Below are 20,334 nucleotides of genomic sequence, written 5' to 3'. Positions count from 1 at the left end.
TTCAACTTGATAGGATATGATCTCATCAGTAGGATACGATTGGTTGCAAGATACTGTAATATTACATATTCCATAATTGTATATTTTATTTATTTGATTAATTTTATTTCACCTTTTAGGAAACATAATATTGGTTAATTTATTTTATCAATTACTGTATGCAATGTGAAATCAATTTCTTTAAATTCAGAAACAAACATTAGGTGTGTGCCATGGGCAGAGCAGTATGATATGTTCTACTTGTAAAAAGAAAAAAACAATCTTTTGATCAAAGAAACTTTTATTAAAAATTTTTAAAACAGAGAGAATGTTTGGTGCCACCATTTTGGTGTGGATATGTAAGTGCCCGTAGTGGGTTTGAATTAGTATATTTGAGTCAATTAATACTTCAAAAGTGTTTAAATGTTACAAGAAAGAGACTTGTGATTGATGAGTTATATTTTTGATTAAACTACGGTGACATCCAAGAATATTCCGTAAGATAATCTACGAAGTACTTGTGTGGAAGTGCTATCCTCAACTTGTATGAGCATATAAGTTGAAGGTATGCTATGCTGAATATTTTGACTAGAGAGACATTTTACAGCACAGCCTGTAAGCACATTTGTTAGAGAACTGGTGATTCGACGAGCAGAAGATTTACTGAACATTGATGAGACACCTAGTTGATGGTGGGGTAATCGAGAGTAACTACGATGAGCCCAGCAGCACGTCGAGAATGATCGTCGGTAGCGGTGTAGAATTCGTCGAAGAAGGTGTTGAATGAACTGCCGACTGTGATCCGCGAGTGTTACTGCCGACGTTTGAAGACTTCCCATTCATCGTTATTGAAAAGTCATCAGCGGAATCGTCGAGGACTGGACGAATACAATAGAGTCTGCCAATATCCTTTTGATCATTAGTAATTGAATATAGTCTACATCACGGTATGTACTTTGTAATGATTGGTATTGTTTATATAATTTTGTGTAACTTACTATGTGTCCTTGCTCACCCTTAATTATACCGTTCCAAATTGCAGCACCCATACACTATATTTGCCCTGATTTAAGTTTAGTTTGTTATCTTACATTTCAGTTGAAGTAATTGTTTTGTTTTCAAGTTTTTGCTTGGTCTGATACCCATTCATAATGGTTAATATTTGTGTTGCAATAACTCCCAATGAGTACCTTGGAATAATTAGAGTTTTCCATGATCTACTGACACAGAATTTAGCACGGCGCAATAAGATTTATGTGGATTAGATATTTCACTTGTATACAGATATTTGCTGACCTACATTAAAACTATCATGTTTATATGTCTGGCTAAACTCTCAAGTTGGAATTTGGAACGTCAATGTTGTATTTGTTAACTTGAGTACCACAGTGCTAAGTGTGTAACTTAAATAATATTATCACAAATAATTGAAACTAGGAATACACACGTATATGCATGGTAATATAATTCTGCAACTTGATGAATGGTCAAATACAATGTTGTTATCCAGATTCTTGATTAAATGATGATAACTTTCATTGGTCAGGCAGTAGTCATTAGTATAAGTAAGGTTAGCTGGCGCTCAGGGAAATTTAAATCATGTTGCAATAACGAATATCAAATCAAACTTATTAACTGTTGAAGAATCGGACACAAATAGTATTTATTCAGAATTTGTTCTGATAATTCTTAACAGAATGGAGAATACTAATTCTTAAACCAAATAATCAGGCAACTCACATCAAATATTTATATATGTGTCATATAAAGTTTGAGCCAGCAAGTTAGGTTGTCACCTTATAGTGTCACACAACGTTTTGGACAGTTTAACCGATTTGAGAGTGTACTGTTATAGTGGCGACTAACTTAGGAATTTGCTATCTAGTAGTACCACTCTTGTCTCGTGTTAATACTGTATGATACAATGCCTTCAACTGTTTTGGCTCCACAACTCATTAGCTCCAACCGTCTTTGGCTCCAAAAGTCTTTGGCTCCAACAGTCTTTGGCTCCAAATGTCATTGGCTCCAAACGTCTTTGTCCTCAACAGTCTTTGGCTCAAAAATCATGGGCTCCAAGCGTCTTTGGCTCCAAAATTCTTTGGCTACAATAGTCTTTGGCTGCAAAAGTCATGACTCTAAAAGTTTTTGTCACAAATTATCTTCGGCTCCTGTTCTCTTAGGCCTAATTGCTCCAGCGACATCTGGCTACAAGGTGACTTGACTATGAAGCTACAAAACTACAAGCTACTTGGATACGAAGCTACAAGACTACAAGGCCACATGACTACAAGTCTATAAGACTACGAGACGAGATTGCTACAGATTTTCTTGGCTATGATGCTACAAGTCTACGAGGCTACAAGGCACCAAGACTACGAGGCTACATGACAACAAAGGCTACTTGGCTACGATGCTAAACGTCTCCAAGGATACGAGACTACGAGTTTACAGGACTACAAGACTACGAATCCACGAGACTGTGTGGCTAAACGTCTACAAGGCTTCCAGGCTCCAAGGCAACGACATTACGAGACTACAGAACTACAAGACTACGAGACGACGAGACTAAATGGCTGCAAGTATACAGGGCTTCAACTAGCTACGATACAATGAGGCTATTGGGCTACAACTCTACGAGGCTAAGAGACTACATGCCTCTAACTGTCTTGGCCTCCATTCAGCTGCGAGAGTTAATTTAACTCACGCAGAAAACTTTTGCATGTAGTCCAGATTCTTGCCAATAGATGTCGCCATGTGTTGTGTTTAGGTAAATATTATTTATTTCTTATGTGGGATGCGGGATGCTCTCTTCACGATTGCAAGAGAAGGAGGGCTTCGCAAGACACCCAGGAGAAGGAAGTTCGTCTTGCGAGTTAGTGTTTCTCAGGTGTATCAAGGCGTACTAATAGACTGAGTAATAAGTATTTATTTATCTAAATTCCACCTGATAAAATATATAGTTAGTGATGATTAAGTAAAAGGTATTCACTTACTAATCGAAATTCCAAATAAAATTGCTTGTCTAATAACGAAAAAAATTAATGCAGGCATATTTTTCTCAGGGATAACCAGAAACATTAGGAGAATATCAGCAGAAGTCTCGCCAGAAATAACCAACAGCACTCGGAGAAATCCAACAAAATATTGACTTGAATAATCAAGAGCTCATGGAGATAACCAACACAAGTCTCGTCAGGAATGATCAGAAGCATTTGGTAAAACCAACAAAATATTGACAGAAATATTCAGGAGCATACGAAGAAAACTAATGCACATATTCCTAAATCAAGATCAGTAAATAACAAAAAATATGTATGTATTTAAAATTTAAAAAATACTAAATATTTCGGCTTATGCTGGATCTCTATCCTTGCTGAACAATGGAGAAGTTCACAAGCTTCCAAGTGTGCTTCCTCTTTGTCGATTTTGCTCTCACTTTGCTCTCACCATGTTAGAACCGAGGACTCCATAAGTATGTTCTAATTTTTTTTAATTTTAACTTTTTTCTCGTTTTTTGGATGAAAATTGTGGATTTTCAAGATGGCATATGTGATGTGATCGAATATGGCGGTGAACTCAAGGTCAAAGCTTCTCTCTAGATGTATATTGGAGGCTTGCCCATGGGAATTTAAGCCTCCATGGGGAAGTTTCAAACTTATGTTTTTTTAGCAATAAAATGAGAAATTTTCCCTAAAAAAAAGGAATTTTTCCCTACGAAATAGGGAAATGTTAGAGATTTTGAGGATTTTTAGTTATTTTTTAAGATATTTGATAAATTTTGAAGGTCAAATTAAACCAAGATGGCCACCGTGAGTCAAGGTGGTCTTTCATTGACCCCATTCTCAATCCTACTCCGACTCCAGTGGCAGAACCAGCAAATACACACTACTCATGTCAATAGTAAAGCACAATCTAAGTATTTAAAAACCTAAATAATTTTTTAAGTTTTTTATTTTTTGCATTTGAAACCAAGTCTTTTATGGTGGAAAATTAAAATTAATTATTTTATTTTTGAATTATAAAGAAATATTATTTATCTAAAATAACTTTTTGCATCCGCCAAGAATCTAAATATGGACTGAAACGATCGAATCAATCATAATATTAGTAGGTGATTTTTTAATGATTTTAGTATTATTTTTTTCCGAATTTTTGGATCATGACCTCAGAGGCTAAATGGAGACTGGTAATTGGGGAATTTAAGCCTCTTGTAGGAATTTTTAAACCCTCGACTTTTTTTGGGGAATAAACAAGCAATTCTACTCAAAATGGGAATTTTTTTAAAAGGGGATATTTTATTTTTCCCTCTTTTTTTTTTTTTAGTTTTTTGGCAAATTTTGTTTTCTAAAACCTGGAAATTTGGAGTTATTTTCGCACATTTGGGATGAATTTTGGCAAATATTTAGCAAATTCTTAAAGTTAAGGTCAAGGTCATCCAAAATGGTAGACACCGACCCCATGCACCTCACTCCGGCCCCAGTAGCCTCACCTACCATCTACCAATATATACTACTGTTAACAAAACGATTTATAGTGTCATTTTCTGTGACTATTAAGTCATTTACTAGACACAACAGAACTTGGTTTTGTCTTTAAACACATTATATTTTGTAGTGTTTACATTGACAATATTCGGCCATTGTATCTAGTGGTTAACGTGTCTGGCTGGTGGGGCTTGGGAGGGGATACTTCAAACCTTCTCCCTGGGTTCACGACTAGGTGTTTGCGTGTCCCTCTCACCGTCATCCCTCGGAAGGCAATGACAAACCATCGCGGAGTCTCCTGCCTCGGCAAGCATACGGACGTCACGGCTGCCATCAGCTTGGTTTTGCCTGTGTTTCACGATACCCATCACCATCATCATCATATTGATAATGAAAGAAATGTTGTGGCCCACAAAACGGTTTCCCGTGTGTACTTCTGTAACTGGATGTGTGCGGCGAGCTACGTGGTGATGAGTGGTGATGAGTGGTGGTGAGTGGTGGTGAGTGGTGATGAGTGGTGATGAGTGGTGAGTGGTGGTGAGTGGTGGTGAGTGGTGGTGAGTGGTGGTGTGGCGCAGGGGCGCCGAGGAGCCGCAGGAGAGGCGGCGCCAGGCGGACGCCGGCGACGACCTGGGCGGCAAGTTCCTGGACATGTACAGCTCCATCTACGCCATGCGGCAGGAGCTGGACCGCATCAGGAAGCCGGTCGGCGTGCGCGAGAACCCCGTGCGCACGTGCCGCGACCTCTTCTACGGCCACCCGCAGTTCAAGGACGGCAAGGCTCTTGTGCTCTGTTTCCTTGCATGGGTACCTCGTCCCTCTGTTGCCGCGTTTGCATTGGCCCAACAGTAGTCTTTACATACTGGATACTATTTTAAAGGTCCATAGCTTGTACAGGTGACTGTTCCAAAACAGAAATTTAAACTCATACTTAATAACTATCATCACGCACATTAGCCTAAGCACTATTTGGCAATGTTTTTTGGTATTGCAAGAAGGCGATGGTAACATATAAAGTGACAGCTACATCATAGCATGCCATCTCATGACATTTCTTTAACTCTATAGATTTCTTTGTTATTCAAACAGTCTTGCGCTAGTATTTAATAGCTATCCAACTAATGCAAACGCTATTACAAGACATTACCGGACAGCTAAATGCTATCAAGATAGTTGAGAGCGAAAAAAATTCCCTAGCAGCACTAGGTGTCACTACAAAAATATTTGTAAGTAAATTGTAAATATTTATGTGTGTGTGTGTTTTTTCTGTGGCAACAATTGTCACCTTCATTAGAGTTGATATAAATTTTTACCACACAATTCATGTAGCAATCAAATTAAATTTTTGACTTAGTCCTATAGGAAAGAAAATTTTGCTGACAAATTTTTGGCTTCATAAATTTCGAACGAATTCATTATGTTTATACTGGGAACACGTTCTGCCATCTAGCTGACTGGTGTGGCAATAAAGCCATGTAACACTCTTGTAACTGCCTTATTTTAGTCTCTGGCAAGTTTTATCAAATGCTTTCTGCGTTAAACTTTAGACGTGATAGATATGCCATGAAACTGTAGAACTTTTATGGTGCCAACTGCGCAACTGCGTGCCCCGTTTAAAAGTATTTACCTCTCAGTCAGCAATAGATCCGTTTTATCTGGGCCCACCAGTTTGTTGCAGCGCAGATCATGCACGAATTCTATTGCAACATTCACTCTTTAAGCACACCATTCTGGTAGGCCCTTCCTACACAAAGACACTATCAAGGAAACCTCATAAGATAGACCCGTGACTTTCTACGAAAGTGTTTGCATAAAGGCTATTGTAGCTTTTTGAAAACAAAATAAATGACGTCTGTACTTCGCAATACTTAATTTTATGTTGTTTGGATAATATCGTAACACGGTGGTTAAAATTAAATAAAAATCATATAAATTCAATAAAATAATTCGATCAGAAATCAATCAATCGAAAACTATACTGACTTTTCTTTAACTTCATTGGGGGGAAAGCTGTAACATAGTAGACATACTCGCTTAGGCTAACAAGAGGTTTATTCTTACAATTCCACTCTTGATAAAATACTTTTCATCCTAGGATCGAAACGAATAGGTCCGTTATTTCGTATGGATGTCTAGAGAGATAAATAAATGGCGATACTTAAAAATAAATTAACACTAAATTCAAAACCCAATTTACATTTTTTATTAAATTTCTTAGGTTCAAAACCAGTATCTAGCAACAGGTATTTGTTACAGGTAATGATTAAAATTGCAATTAAAATTCACAACTATTTCTCAGTTATGACTCACGTAATAACTACTAAATGACCATAGAGATAGAGAGAAAGAATTTCAACAAACTCTTCCCTAATCCTTTCTAATGCGTTAACTTCAGAGTATCTAAAACCAGAATTTATTATAACAGCTATAAAACGATAGTTCAATACTCAAATTTTTAAATATGCTGAATAATTCTTAATCCATCACTTTAAAACTAACAAAGGGGCCTCTCCTGCCCTTGAAAACCCGAATGAACTTTACATTTTCAAATAATGACTCTGCCGACTCACTACCCAGTCGTGAAGCAACACGACCAGTGAGCCTAAATTGACTACATCACAAACTTAGTCTACTCGTTACCACTGACAACATTACAAACTACGGGACTCGTTACCACTTACAAGAGGCATAGCCTCCGCCAGAGTGAGCTTCAACCTCTCGCTAACTTCCGCTTAAATCTCCGCGCACCGCCGCGCCTACCAGCACAATCCCTGGTTATTGAAACCAAATTTACAAACAACTAACCAGGACAACTGAGCAGGCTGCCCCCTCCACCCAGTCATGCGGCCACACCGCGCGGCCTGTTGCGACAGCGCGCCCCAGTGACCGCGGCCAGTGGCTGAGCTGGCGCGCGGTCGGACAAACAAACTAGAAAAGAAAAAGTGCAGTCAGCAAGCCAGCAGCGCGCCGCGCCAGCCCCGTCCCCAATTACTTGGTCACGCCACTTGCGCTGACGAGTGAACAGAACAGCCAGCCCAGAGTCCCATCAGTAAAGTCCCCAATTTTTATTTCAAAAACCCTGTAAAATTTTGAACTTGGACCATATTTACTATATGATGTTTTCTGTGCCTCTTAGAGCGTCACTGTGGCAGCCTGGCAGTATTGCTTTACCTCCTTTATTAAATAATATATACTCGCGCTTGCATAGTCTATGTATCAAGGATAAATTAACATGTTTATCTAAATACCCAGCAAAAGTTATTGGTACTTAACATCAGTATTTAAATGAAAGTTAGTTCCGTCACTAGATTTGCGCACTCAAGAGAGCGGAGAGGAAGAAGTTTTGTTAATTATTCATTTGTATCCAGCCAATCTCGTGTATTATCCGCACCTTATCGAGTCGTGGGCTGATGTCATAAAGTGCAAAAGTTGGGTAAAGATTTAAGGATTCAAGTGGTGGGGGAAACAGGTGTGGCCGAGAAAACCCGTTGGATGGTGGCAAAGTCAAGTACATTTCGCACTTGCGGAAAAGAAAGTTTCTGAAGGAGCTGAGTTGAAGACAGTAGAGAATAATGTAAATGCAGTACAGTATGTAACTAGTGTGTCCTGGCAGCACCGTGCCGAGCAGGTTGTGTGCGCAGGCTGGTACTGGATCGACCCGAACCTCGGCATGCCCGACGACGCCGTGTACGTGTTCTGCAACATGAGCGGCAGCGGAGAGACATGCGTGTTCCCCGACGTGCACACCAGCCAGATGACCAACATCCCGTGGCGCAAGGACAGCGCCGGCAGCGACTGGTACTCCCACCTGCGCGGCGGCTCGCGAGTGAGTGTCCGGCCCTCGCTTCCCGGCCTCCTGCATTGCTCGGCTCACATCGTTTACTTATTTCTACTTTAACTTTTTAATCATAAATAATTATATTTTGTACATATTTCAATGGTAGCCTTTTTATTTAATGGTTTTGACACCATAAAAGCGGAATCGTATTTCTATCATATCGTGAACCAACAGCGAGAAATAATTTATTTTTTGTAATAACTAGATACAGGAAAAATTCGCGGATTCATTTCGTGATATGTTAAATTTCAAATCATTATAGCGTTTTGCTGCTTCTGCTATTGGTTCACTGTTAATATGTAGGACTCTCGGCCAATCAGAGACCATCAATCAAAAAAGTATCCCATCACAAGTTACCGACTTGAGACGTCTCAAAATTCAGCACCCAGTGAACAGGCGCCGTTTGCCCAAGTAGACAGAGGATCGTGGAGACTATCCTGAAGGTCAATGAACTCGCGAATCTTTCCAGTCTCTAGTAATAACCATTTTTATCAAAATTCTCTCATAAAACTCTCTTTATTTTGGTATACCATATATTAATAAAAATATATGATTTTTTAAATATTTTTAATAGGTTATGAGAATATTTACAATTATGTTAATATTTATAAATTATATTCTTAAACTAAAAATTATACGACAAATACGATAGAGCCTACAAAGAGTTAATTCATAACTCTATAGGTATAATATGTCTTCATGCTGTCAGTTTAAGTTAAGTTTAAAATAGTTCAAAATGTTTTTTTTAAAAATGAGTTTCAGTCAGGAAACTATTTAAAAACAATAAAGTAGTCTGTATTCGTTACTCCTGAAACCGATGCCGGTGAAAAGATTGGGATTGTCGGCCTCAATCTTGGATTGTGTCCATGACCTTGAAGGGTACTTTTTGCAGATCAGCAAATAACCTCTAACCCACGCATGGATAAACATAAAAAGTACCCTCACAAAATATGTACCTTAAAACAAATGACGAAGTCCTAAGCTGGACTTAAGAATGGCTACTAGAGGTGTGTTATTGTAGGTACAAGCAAAGTTAAATTTTATGTTTACGTCTCCTTTAATTATTATCTTTCAACTGTAAATAGGTACATTAGAAATAGATACAAATAGTTTCTTACAGAAAATGCTTTTACATAGTTGAATAATTCGCTCAAACATGTATAATACTGATCCCTGCAACTGTAACATTCAATTCGTGTACAAAATTATAAGCATAACATGAAACCATTATATTTTACATTATCAGGTCCCGTAATCGGACTCTCGCAAAGCAAAGCTAGCCAGTTGTGAATGACAAAAAGAGAGAGAGTCAAATAGATACAGCGCATCATGCCTCAAACGGCTTAAACTATTAACGTAGACCAAACAACAATAAAGAACTGGCAAAGCAAGATACAGTTACAACAAAAAAAAAAAAAAGGAATTTAAAAATTATTGAGCCACAAAACCGTACGTACCACGAGACAACTTGACATGGTTACCCTATTGAAACATTCCAAACGTATATTTCCAAGTGGCAAGCCGAAACAAATAATTTAGAACAAATTTCAAAAGGCTACATAACGATCACATAACGTTAAGAACAGGGCCACAACCTGTTGGTGCCCAAGCACACAAACCCAAGTTCCGCGAAGAAGCTTAGGGCCTACCATGCCGAGAGCTCGACAGCACCGTACCCCTAACTTACTTATAGAGTTACAAAAGGAACTACATGCTGCTAAAATGCAAAGTGACCCGACACAGTCGGTAGCGACAGCTGAAAAAAGCCTCGAGACCCAGCGCCGAAAATCCTCGAAAGCCGCGCCCCATTAGGGGAACAGCGCAAGCGCCGTAAACCTGAAGGGTGGGGGATCAATTACCAGTTGGAAGGAGAAGGAATCGTGACATATCTAAAGGGGTAAGGAGGGGGAATGGGTAGGAGGGGTGACGACCACGCCGCGCCGAATTCAAAGTGCATGACGTCATTACAACCTTCAAAATTTATTCCCAATTTCATCAAAATCTTCTCAGAATTTTCCATTTTCGAGGTCAAACTTTCTTAGTAAAAGGTCCTGTTATGTTCCTCAAAAATTAAATGTCCCCAAAGCTACCAACGTCATCTTGACCATCATCTTGATTGAATTTTTTTTAATATTGTTACGATATACCGCAGGTTCGTAAAGAATATCCAAATTAAAGATTTTATTACACACAGTTTTATTGACAGCCAAAACTTATGTCACTTACAAATAATCCTCCAAAATGGCAAATTATCAATTGCACTTAAAAATAATGTTGCTTCCCTAGTCACTCGTTTTTACAATCCACACACCTCACTGGGCCACGCCTCTGGCGCAACTCTCGCCGCAGAACCCCTCGTGGGTCTCCACCGCGGGACTCCGTCGCCGTACTCCGCCGCCGCCGACGCACTTGCCTTCACCGAGGATCCGCTCGACGCCTCGCTCGGAACTTCGCTCGGAACTCCGCCGCGGGAAAACTCCCAACTTCACTCACTCACTCACTCCCTGCCCTGGAACCTTCGTCCAAGGACTTCGCCACTCTGCCGCACCCGTGGCACTATCACCTCTAGAACTCCGCCGCGGGAAAGCTCCCGCCTGAACTCTCTCTACTCACTCTCAGACTGCCCTTGCTGAGGCCGACGTCCTCTTTTTATATATCAGCCGCCATTACTGGAACTCACGAGCGCGGCCGGGGCCAGTCGCGTCATTCCGCGCCGACACGACGCACACTGGTCCCAAATCCTAAAAAGCTGGCCAAAAGTCAATGCTTTTATCAATTTCGATGAAAATTCGTATCTGGGGGTTTTAAAGGTCACTGATTATAAAACCAAAGTAGAATTAAGAAAAAATCAAAATGGCGACTATATCATAGCGCTGACACGAATCATATATATATAGGGTAAATCCAGGAGAGATGGACCATCAGGTGAGATGGACCGGTGGCATAGTTCACGAACCTGTTAATAGAAAGCCCCATGGTTGGTAGTAATGTGTCGTGGCCACTGTATTGCGCGTGCTGTGTTGTTTTAGTTCCTTCGTATGAGTAAATTGAGAAGATATTAAAGAAAATAGAAAACAGGTAGGTCAAAAATTTTGTTAATGTGAACGCAGTTGTTTCGTAGAGAAAGTATTTTGCAATATTTTTGAACCATTATTCCTTACAACATGTAAACAAGCTAAACGTATCTTTGTAGTGTTCTGTAGCTACGCTGGGCACAACAGGGACGTAATGGCGGCCTGATCCATCTCTCCCTAACGATCGGGATAGATGGACCAAAATAAAGTGGGAGAGATGGACCATCGTGGGAGAGATGGATCATCATTTTAAATGGGCCTACATATTATTAGTGAGTATGCTGTAGATTTGTAATGTCGTTTCTACAAAAAAAATTTGTCACAAAACATATTGTTAAGAATTTTGTAGGTTAATTTCCAAATGTTTAAGGTAAATTCTTCTCTCCGTTAGGCCTACTTAAAAAACAAAAATACAATATAGGCTGTATGCGGTAAAGTGAACACATTTAATGCCATAGTTACTTTTATCATTCTATCAAATTATTATTTTTCGGCCACTTTTAAATAGGATATAAATAATAGCTTATGAGCCTATTACATGAAGTGTTCGTATTACTCGCGTGTTCTTGTTCGTATTTAAAAGTTGCGAAGTTCTCACATAACCTCGTACAGCCTTTAATATTTTTTTTAAAACTTTTTGTAGTCATTTGAAATCCTCATTGTTGGGCACGGAAAATTAAAAAAAGATTGTACCTCACATTCAGAAACTGCAAACACATGGCTTTACACCATCGCGGGATTGTATGCGGTCAATGGCTTTCCAGCTAGCCGAACAAATGAAAATTAAACACAACTTTGACCTAGACGCCCAAAAAGCAGGTTATGATTGGCTGCAATCGTTTCTGATTCGTAATCCTGAACTCTCAGTCCGAAAGTCAGAGGGTATTTCTAATAATAGAGATCTCGGAATGAATAACACAGTTGTAAAACAGTATTTTGACCTACTAGAAAAAGTTTTGACTGAAAATGATTTGATAGGTAAGCCTGGGCACATTTAAATTGTGGACGATAGTGGGTTGTAACTAAACAACAAACAAGGAGAGGTTGTTGCAATAAAAGGATCAAAAAATGTCAGCACTATTACGTTTGGAGAAAAAGGTGAAACCATTTCCGTTGTTTCAATGGCGAGGGCAACTACATTCCTCTCTATTGCATTTTTAAAGGGAAGAATAAGAAACAGGAGTTCAGTGATGGCATGCCTCCGGGTTCCATGATTGCAATGAACGTGAAATCTGCTTACATAACCTCTGAATTATTTTTCGACTGGTTGAAACATCACTTTTTGCGAAGAATGCCTGCTGGAAAAGTACAGTTGATTCTTGACAGACACTCCTCCCATTGCAGCAATGTGGAAATGCTTGAATTCGCTGATGAAAATGATATAATTTTGCTTAGCCTTCCTAGTCACACGACCCATTTCTTGCAGCCACTTGACAGAAGCTTTTTTAAATCTTTGAAGTCTAACTACAACAAAGAATGTAATGTGTTCATGAGGAACAACCCATTGCGGCAAATTACGAGACTGCAATTTGGCAAGTTGCTAGGATGTGCTTGGTCCAAATCAGCGACTGTATAAAATGCAGTTTCTGGCTTCAAGGCATATGGAATTATTCCGCTAAACATGTCTGCAGTACCAGACTACGTTTACCTGACACCTAGCGAAGATTCAACAATCATTACCCCTGACACAAGAGGTTCTAGTGAAACGTCACTTTCTGAAGCTACTGAAACGAACTTAGTTCAACTACACTCTCCAGACATTGGTTTGACATCAAACCAAGAAGCAATCATAGTCACCGATAGGTCTACCCCTCCACTCGAATCTGCTCTGCCTATAAGACATTTCAAACAGCCTATCAGTGATGAATGCCTGGCGACTCCTGTAACTTCGTCAGGGCCCACCAGTGTTTCCGGAGTCAAAGAGTTCGACAACCCCACGCCAACAAAAATTTTGAACAACATCTCACCTATTCCAATCTTAAGAAAAAAAGCTACAGCCCGTGGTAAGAGTGCAAGTGTTTCGAAAGTACTAAATTCTAAGGATAATGTACAACATATTACCCAAGGAAAACATGACAAACTGAAGAAAATAAAAGAACAAGAAGAAAGAAAAAGACGGAGAGAAGAAGCTATCCTAACTAGGACTGTTAGGCCTACCAAACATAAAAAACCAAACACCAAAGGATTTTCTCAGCCAATTTTGTATGATGACAGTGATGGTGAATGGGACGAAGATGAATGTGTTGGGTGTAATGAGGACAACAATACTACAAAAAGTACAGAAGACTGGATTAAATGCATAGTGTGTTCCCGTTGGTTGCATGAGAACTGCACAAAGTACGAAAATAAGTGCGATGTATGTGGAAAAAAAGAACTAAAATCTTTATGGGTTTTGAAAAACTACATCTGAAAGAAGAAAGACCTTGTAAAATATGTTAATGTATAGGCACTGTAGACTTCTTGTACGTCAGAAACGATTTTTGTTTAATTGAGTGCTTAAATCTGAATTTAAAGTTAGTAATAAATGATTAAATAGCTTTCTCAATGCTGGTCCATCTCTCCCATATAGGCTGGTCCATCTAACCCTAGGTATATGGTATAGATGGACCAGTACTGCAAAATTTTTCAAAATTTTTCTTCACTTTGTTAACGTAAATTTTCTTCATATACCTTTGCTTTTCATATACATAGTTCACCAGAATATCATAGCGAAATTTACTTCACCAATATCTTGACAAATAACAAAATTATAAGAGTTTCAAAAAAGGTGGTCCATCTCTCCTGGATTTACCCTATATATATATATATATATATATATATATATATATATATATATATCGTGAAAGTTATATAGACAAAAAATTCGGGAAAACGTCACTCTCTGGACAAGAAATTCAGTGTGTAAGAGTTTAAAAATGGTTGCTGATAAAGAAAATGAAGTTAAAAATAATAAAATGCGTTTGATAACTATGATAATTAATCAAATAAATGCAAATTGTAATAATTTAAATATTAAGGCCGAGAAATGAGATTACTAGAATAAAGTAATTAATAACTAATAATTATTACAATGATAATTAACATTATTTCCATTAAAATTTTACCTTTTTTCAGTCGCTATCCGACGAATGTTTTGAAGATTCATTGTCATCACCACCACCACCACCATCGTCGCTTGCATCCATCGAAGAGCTATGAATACTTGATTCTGCAAATGATGGTGCGTCCAAAAATTCAATTGCATGTGGGGATAATTAAGTATTTTTGGACGAAGTTTCCGCTAACTGGAGATCAGTGGATCTGACGTTACCAAAGCCTGCAAAAAACGTCTTCCATGTTTTTGATTCGGTCACATTTTCGCGCAAAATCTTCTCTGAATCTTTTAATGTACTTGTTACACGACTCTTGAGCTTCTTCAGACATTTGTCCGATAGGAATAATCAAAAAGTCTATAATTTTGTGACCGTGAATAAGAATTTTATGGACTGTTGTAGGCATAAAATATCATGGATAGAGTTCGACAAATTTACGTGTAGTATCTTCAGTGTAGTTCTGAAACTTTTGTACATTGATTTCGAAACCACAATAAATTGCTTGCAGTATAACATGCAATCGCTTTATCAATTCTTCATCAATTCCCGTTATTGAAGCTGAAATATTAGAACTTTCGAAAAAACGCCGAGCTGTATTTCCTTCATTTGAATTTGCATATCCTTGTTTTGGTTGATCAACAATAAGCCCTAATTTGTCACGAAAACCTTGTTGTATGTATTTTTTTCTTCTCTCAACACTTTCCTTATAGTCCTTGCGCCCTTTCCACTTTTCTATTTCTAATTTGTAACTCACGTGCAAACAACATTCAAAAAACTGTATCCAAGCATGCAGTGGCGATATTTCGAATTCGAAGTGATCCTCAATGATGGGTTTTTGTAAATTACTGTCGATATCATTAAATTCTTTGGATGTAGCTTGACAAAGGTAGCAACGCATACTCGTCGATGTATTTATTATAGCATTACAAACTTTACTCTCTACCATTGTTAACACAAGTTTGAAATTGATGTTAATTTGTTTTCCATCCATTAAAGTTTGAAAGGGCGCAAGGTTTCTTTCTTGCATTTTGATACTATCAACTTCGTGTCTGGTAGCTTCGGCAGTTTCTTGCACAAATTGAATTTTAATTGGGCGACAAAATCTTCGCGATGAAGATCGAGGATTTTTCCAAATAATGTCATGTGAACTGACTTTATCATAGACTTGTAACGGAACGAGCGAAATAACGAAAATGTTGGCATCGATTTATGGCCATCTTCATCGCTAAATGTTTGTTTGTAGGTGCTTTGACCAGAAGTGCCATCCATCCCTATTTTCATACTAATTCTAAATTTACAACTTCGTTTTCAGGAAGAATGTTATCTACCTATGATTGTACCATTAAAATTCTTTCAACTGTATGATTTAACAATGCTTGAAGTGTAACTGTAGCTACACTTTCAGTTACAGCAATTTCTGAATTTTCAGGGTAACACTTATTTTTAGAATCCAATACATATTTATAAAGCGGGTACAATTAACAATGTTTTGCTACGCTTAAAGAACGTATTACTTGATACAGACTTTTGGACAGTTTATTTTCTATAACAAATGATAATAATTCGTTGCCTGACAGTGTATTCTCTGTAACACGTGCTTTACTTTCTGGTACTTTGATGCTTTTGATGGACTGCCTTCTGTGACATCCTTAATTAATTTCGAAGAATGTATATTTCCTGAAGCCCGGAGACCCATTTGTGTAACAGGCCAGTGCTTTGACGCTATGCTCTTCTCGAACCTTTTCTGTCTTCCTCCGTTTTGACCGTTCACTCAAATCATCCTAACTTGACAAAGGACGCCCTATTATTTTGTTTGCGGAAGCCTCCGCACCTTTATTTTCAACTGTGAAATATACAGGAACGTTGAGCCAAATATCGAATTTTTTCGAAGAATTTTCTTTCAATTCTATTAACCTGTTTCCACTTTTTTTTCTAAATTTCGATACCAATTTTGCAATGACATCTTTTAAATTTTGTGGCAAAATATATTGATGTCTAAACTTTTTCGATACCTCTGTTTCAACTATTTCAATAACCATGTTAATATTTTCATTTAATACAGTTATCACAAATTTCGTTCTCGTATCGTTGGCAGATTATGAAAATTAAGAATTAAAGGTTATTAAAAAAATATTTTTACTAATTTATTGTAAATAATATTTCATTAAAAAAATGCAGAACTGAATGTGAAAAATGCAGGTTTAAAAGCGCATCCATATCATCGAATAAAAATCATAACAGAAGCCGAAGCTGCAGCTAATTGCAGCTAATTTTTTGACATGCTTTAAAAATATTAATGATCTACAAATGCCAATAGGTTTTAGAATGGGATCTTGTGGGACTTTTAACTTATGGCTTTTATTAAAAATGTTTTCTTCAAAAGTGCTATAGAAATCACGTCATCATATATTATTAATTTTTTTATTAAAATAATTAATAATATTAATTAAGGGAAACACATCTGAAATTAAAGTACGTTCTGGAGAATAATCCATTTTGCAGAATCCTAATCGGTTCACATTTCACTTTTCTATACGTGTTTGAACTTGAGGAATTTTTGGGTGCGTCACACGCTTACAAAGCGACACGCTCGACGCTTCCAAACAAACTAAATTCCTGAGCCAGGTAGGGACCCTTACCCATCCTTAACGGTGTTAATACGTGCTAGAGGTACCACTACTACTATTCCAACAGTCAAATGTTCCTTGAAAGAACTTTTTTTTATGTCGACTTTTGGCCAGCTTTTCGGGATTTTGGACCAGTGTGCGACGGCAGAAATCTCTCGAAACACGTGTCGGCGGCTCGCGTAACTCCGCAGCTGTCAGGTTTCATTTACGTGTCAAAGGCAGGGCGCCGCGCGGGGAGTGGGGGGAAGGAAGGGGGAAAGCGACAATCCTTGTTATCTTCCAGGCACGCGCGGCGCATATCATGTTGCGGCAGCCGCCAGCCAGCTGTGAACCTGCACGTGTCCCGGCCTTGCTTACGTTCGTAACAATATATAAAAATTAATAAAAGATTTATTTGTTATCAAATTAAAAAACTTGTAATTTTTTTTAATAAAGCTTGAAATGTAAATCTCTTGAATCTTCTGGTTTGAGTCCTTAATTCGAACCCGAAGAAGGCAAGAAGAAAATATTTTTTAATTAATCGAAACTTAATTAGAAATTGAATTTTAATTATTATAAAATTGCACTTAGTATCCGTCAGATTTAAGGCCATCTTAAAACTCTGTAAAAAATAATTACGAATTCAGAAATATTTCCTAAATTTAGTAAAAAGTTATTGTTATTTACAAATTTTTAGCAAGATTTTCCATTTCCATTTTGATGTTTGTCCTCACTACCAGCATTTACTAAATACAAAGTAACTGCCCAGCTGCATCATTAACATACTATCATTGTTCCTGCAATGAAGACCATGTAGCATGTAGGCAAAGCATGAGGGGCCTTCATTCTCGATACTTTGAATTCTTTTCAACCAAGTCACGACCATGTCGAGCACATAGGATGAAAGTCTCCAAACTTCCAGGCCTGCAGACAGCATAACCTGGTGCCTGTGGTGCTTAACGAATAACTGCAAGCTATATTGCAAGAATATTGAACAATTTATATGAATAACCGGGCGAACAATAAAGACAATATTATGATTTCTGCGCTAATAAGTTTCTAACAAAGATTCCTTTAGTGATCATATTCAACCTGTTTTTTTGCTTACTATAAAAAAAGGTTCTGAACAAAGAAATCTTCAGTCCTGACTACACTATTGACTCTGTATAATACATATTTTCCATCATGGGCGCTCATTTAGACGAACATTCTTCATCATCAAAGCACAATAAAAAAAATATACCTTCACCATCGTTAACACACAATTCAATAAATATTCATCATAACTGATATAATACGATGCATATTCAAAATTATTCTATGCTCATTTTGACGATAGTTCGTCAGACATTCACCAGCATTGATTCACAATTCGATGCAGAATCATGATTATTGATGCACTATCCAAATCTACGCACATTTCAATGCACATTCATCATAATCAATGCAATTAAAATTCAGGATCAATCTGAGCATAATTCGATGTACATCGACACGTAAATGTACATTCAACTATACTTGACACATAATTACAAAGTTAACAATCACACATACAAATGGTTAAATAAGTGGCTTGTATAATATTTTATTAAGTCACGAAAAAAATTTAAGATAAAGAGCTTTAACATAACATTCGTAAAACATTATAAAAAATTTTTAAAAACATATAAAAATATAATTTTATAAATACTTTTTCTCTCATGACTTCAATTATGGAGGATATTTCGTTCGTGAGAATTATTTCTTGCACTTAGAGAAGCGAAAAATGTATCAGTCTGTCCAACAGTCCATTCGAAAAGTCCCACATTGGGTAATATGACCCTTCTGCTACTACAATATTGTTACGATTTAACGTGGGGGAAATAGGTTCGCAACAGATAACTATTAAGTTTTATTACAGTTATATTAATTATAAAAATTTACATTAGTAATAAATAATTGTACTTAAAAATGTCTGATCACCAGTCACTGACACTTAAAAAGATTTATTCGCAAGTCACTCATTGTCTTTAAAGATCCACAGTTCGCACTCCTCACTTGTTTACCGAACATCTTCGATTCCCTCATTTTTCTCTACTCTATTTCCATTGTTGCAGTCTACCTTGCAAGGTCTTCGAGCGAGGGCATCGGCATTGCTGTGAATTTGGCTTTTCCTGTGCTCTATCCGACAATCATACTGCTGTATCTGTTCAATCCACCCAGCAAGTTGTCCGTCTAGATTCTTGAAATGTAGTAGGCATTCAAGTGCTGCATGGTCAGTGTGTAAATGTAATTTTCTCCCACATGAATATTTTTTGAAACATTTAAGAGATTTCACTACAGGCAACAGCTCTCCTCTTGTGATTTAATAGTTGCGTTCATGCTTGGACAAAACTTTGCTGTAGTATTCTTAACTCAAATGTTTCGATCTTAAACCTGGGAAAGTACAGCACCCAACACAACTACATTTGTATCTGCGTCCATGATATACTTTCCATGTTGACAGGGGTAGGCAAGTATAGGGCTAGTGCACAGGAATTACCTGAGGTCTTGAAAGGCAGTCTCGAATGCTGAAGTCCATAATAATTTACTCTTGTCCTCGGTCAGCTGATGTAGTGGTTTTTGTAGTTGTCGTGAACCCAGGATAAAACCTCCTATATTAGGTACAGAGTCCCAAGAAACTCCTTACTTCGTGCTTATTCTTAGGTTGAAGTCACTCCTTAACAGACTAGATATTCTCAGGATCTGTCCACAAACCATTCTGCGATAAAATATGTTCCAGGAATGTTATTTCATGCTGGATCAAGAAGCAGTTCCTAGGACGTAACTGAAATTGAGCATGGCGAAGCTGTATTTCCCACCACGATAATGTCGTCCGGATATAATAGGCATGTTTCCCAAGCCAAGCCGTTCAAGACAAATTCCATCAACCTCTCGAAATTTGCAGGAGCATTACAAAACCAGAATGGTAACACAGTGAACTGGAACAGCCCACTCCCTGTTGTGAAATTGGTCTTCTCTTTATCCTCGGGGTGCAGCTCAACTTGCCAGTAACCACTGTTCAGGTCCAGTGTACAGAACCATCTGGTGCCAAACAGTGTATGAAATGTGTCATCGATACATGGGAGGGAGTAGCTGTCCTTTTTGGCGATGTCATTCATCTTCCAGCAGTCCACACAGAACTCAGAAGTCCTTCCTTCTTCGCCACTAAAACGACTGAAGTAATCCAAGGGCTTGCTGATTGTTCTATTACACCACCCAACATCATAACCGCGATCAAAT

General features: G+C 37.9%; 1 protein-coding gene across 2 annotated transcripts in view; it reads left to right on the top strand.

Moving 5' to 3' along the window:
• Positions 1–20,334, top strand: part of LOC134527420 (collagen alpha-1(V) chain-like) — a 311,179-nt gene that overhangs the window by 274,882 nt on the left and 15,963 nt on the right. The window contains exons 26-27 of one of the 2 annotated variants that reach the window (XM_063360093.1): positions 5,042–5,238; positions 8,105–8,289. In XM_063360093.1, the coding sequence (XP_063216163.1) occupies positions 5,042–5,238; positions 8,105–8,289 (382 nt within the window). Of the gene's footprint in view, positions 1–5,041; positions 5,239–8,104; positions 8,290–20,334 lie in introns of those variants that run through there. The other variant, XR_010074189.1, reaches the window with a different exon arrangement.

Source organism: Bacillus rossius, chromosome 1 (genome assembly GCF_032445375.1).
Source record: "Bacillus rossius redtenbacheri isolate Brsri chromosome 1, Brsri_v3, whole genome shotgun sequence".
NCBI lineage: Eukaryota > Metazoa > Arthropoda > Insecta > Phasmatodea > Bacillidae > Bacillus > Bacillus rossius.
The sequence above is the reverse complement of the archived record's forward strand: the minus strand, read 5'-3'. Positions and strand labels throughout refer to the sequence as shown.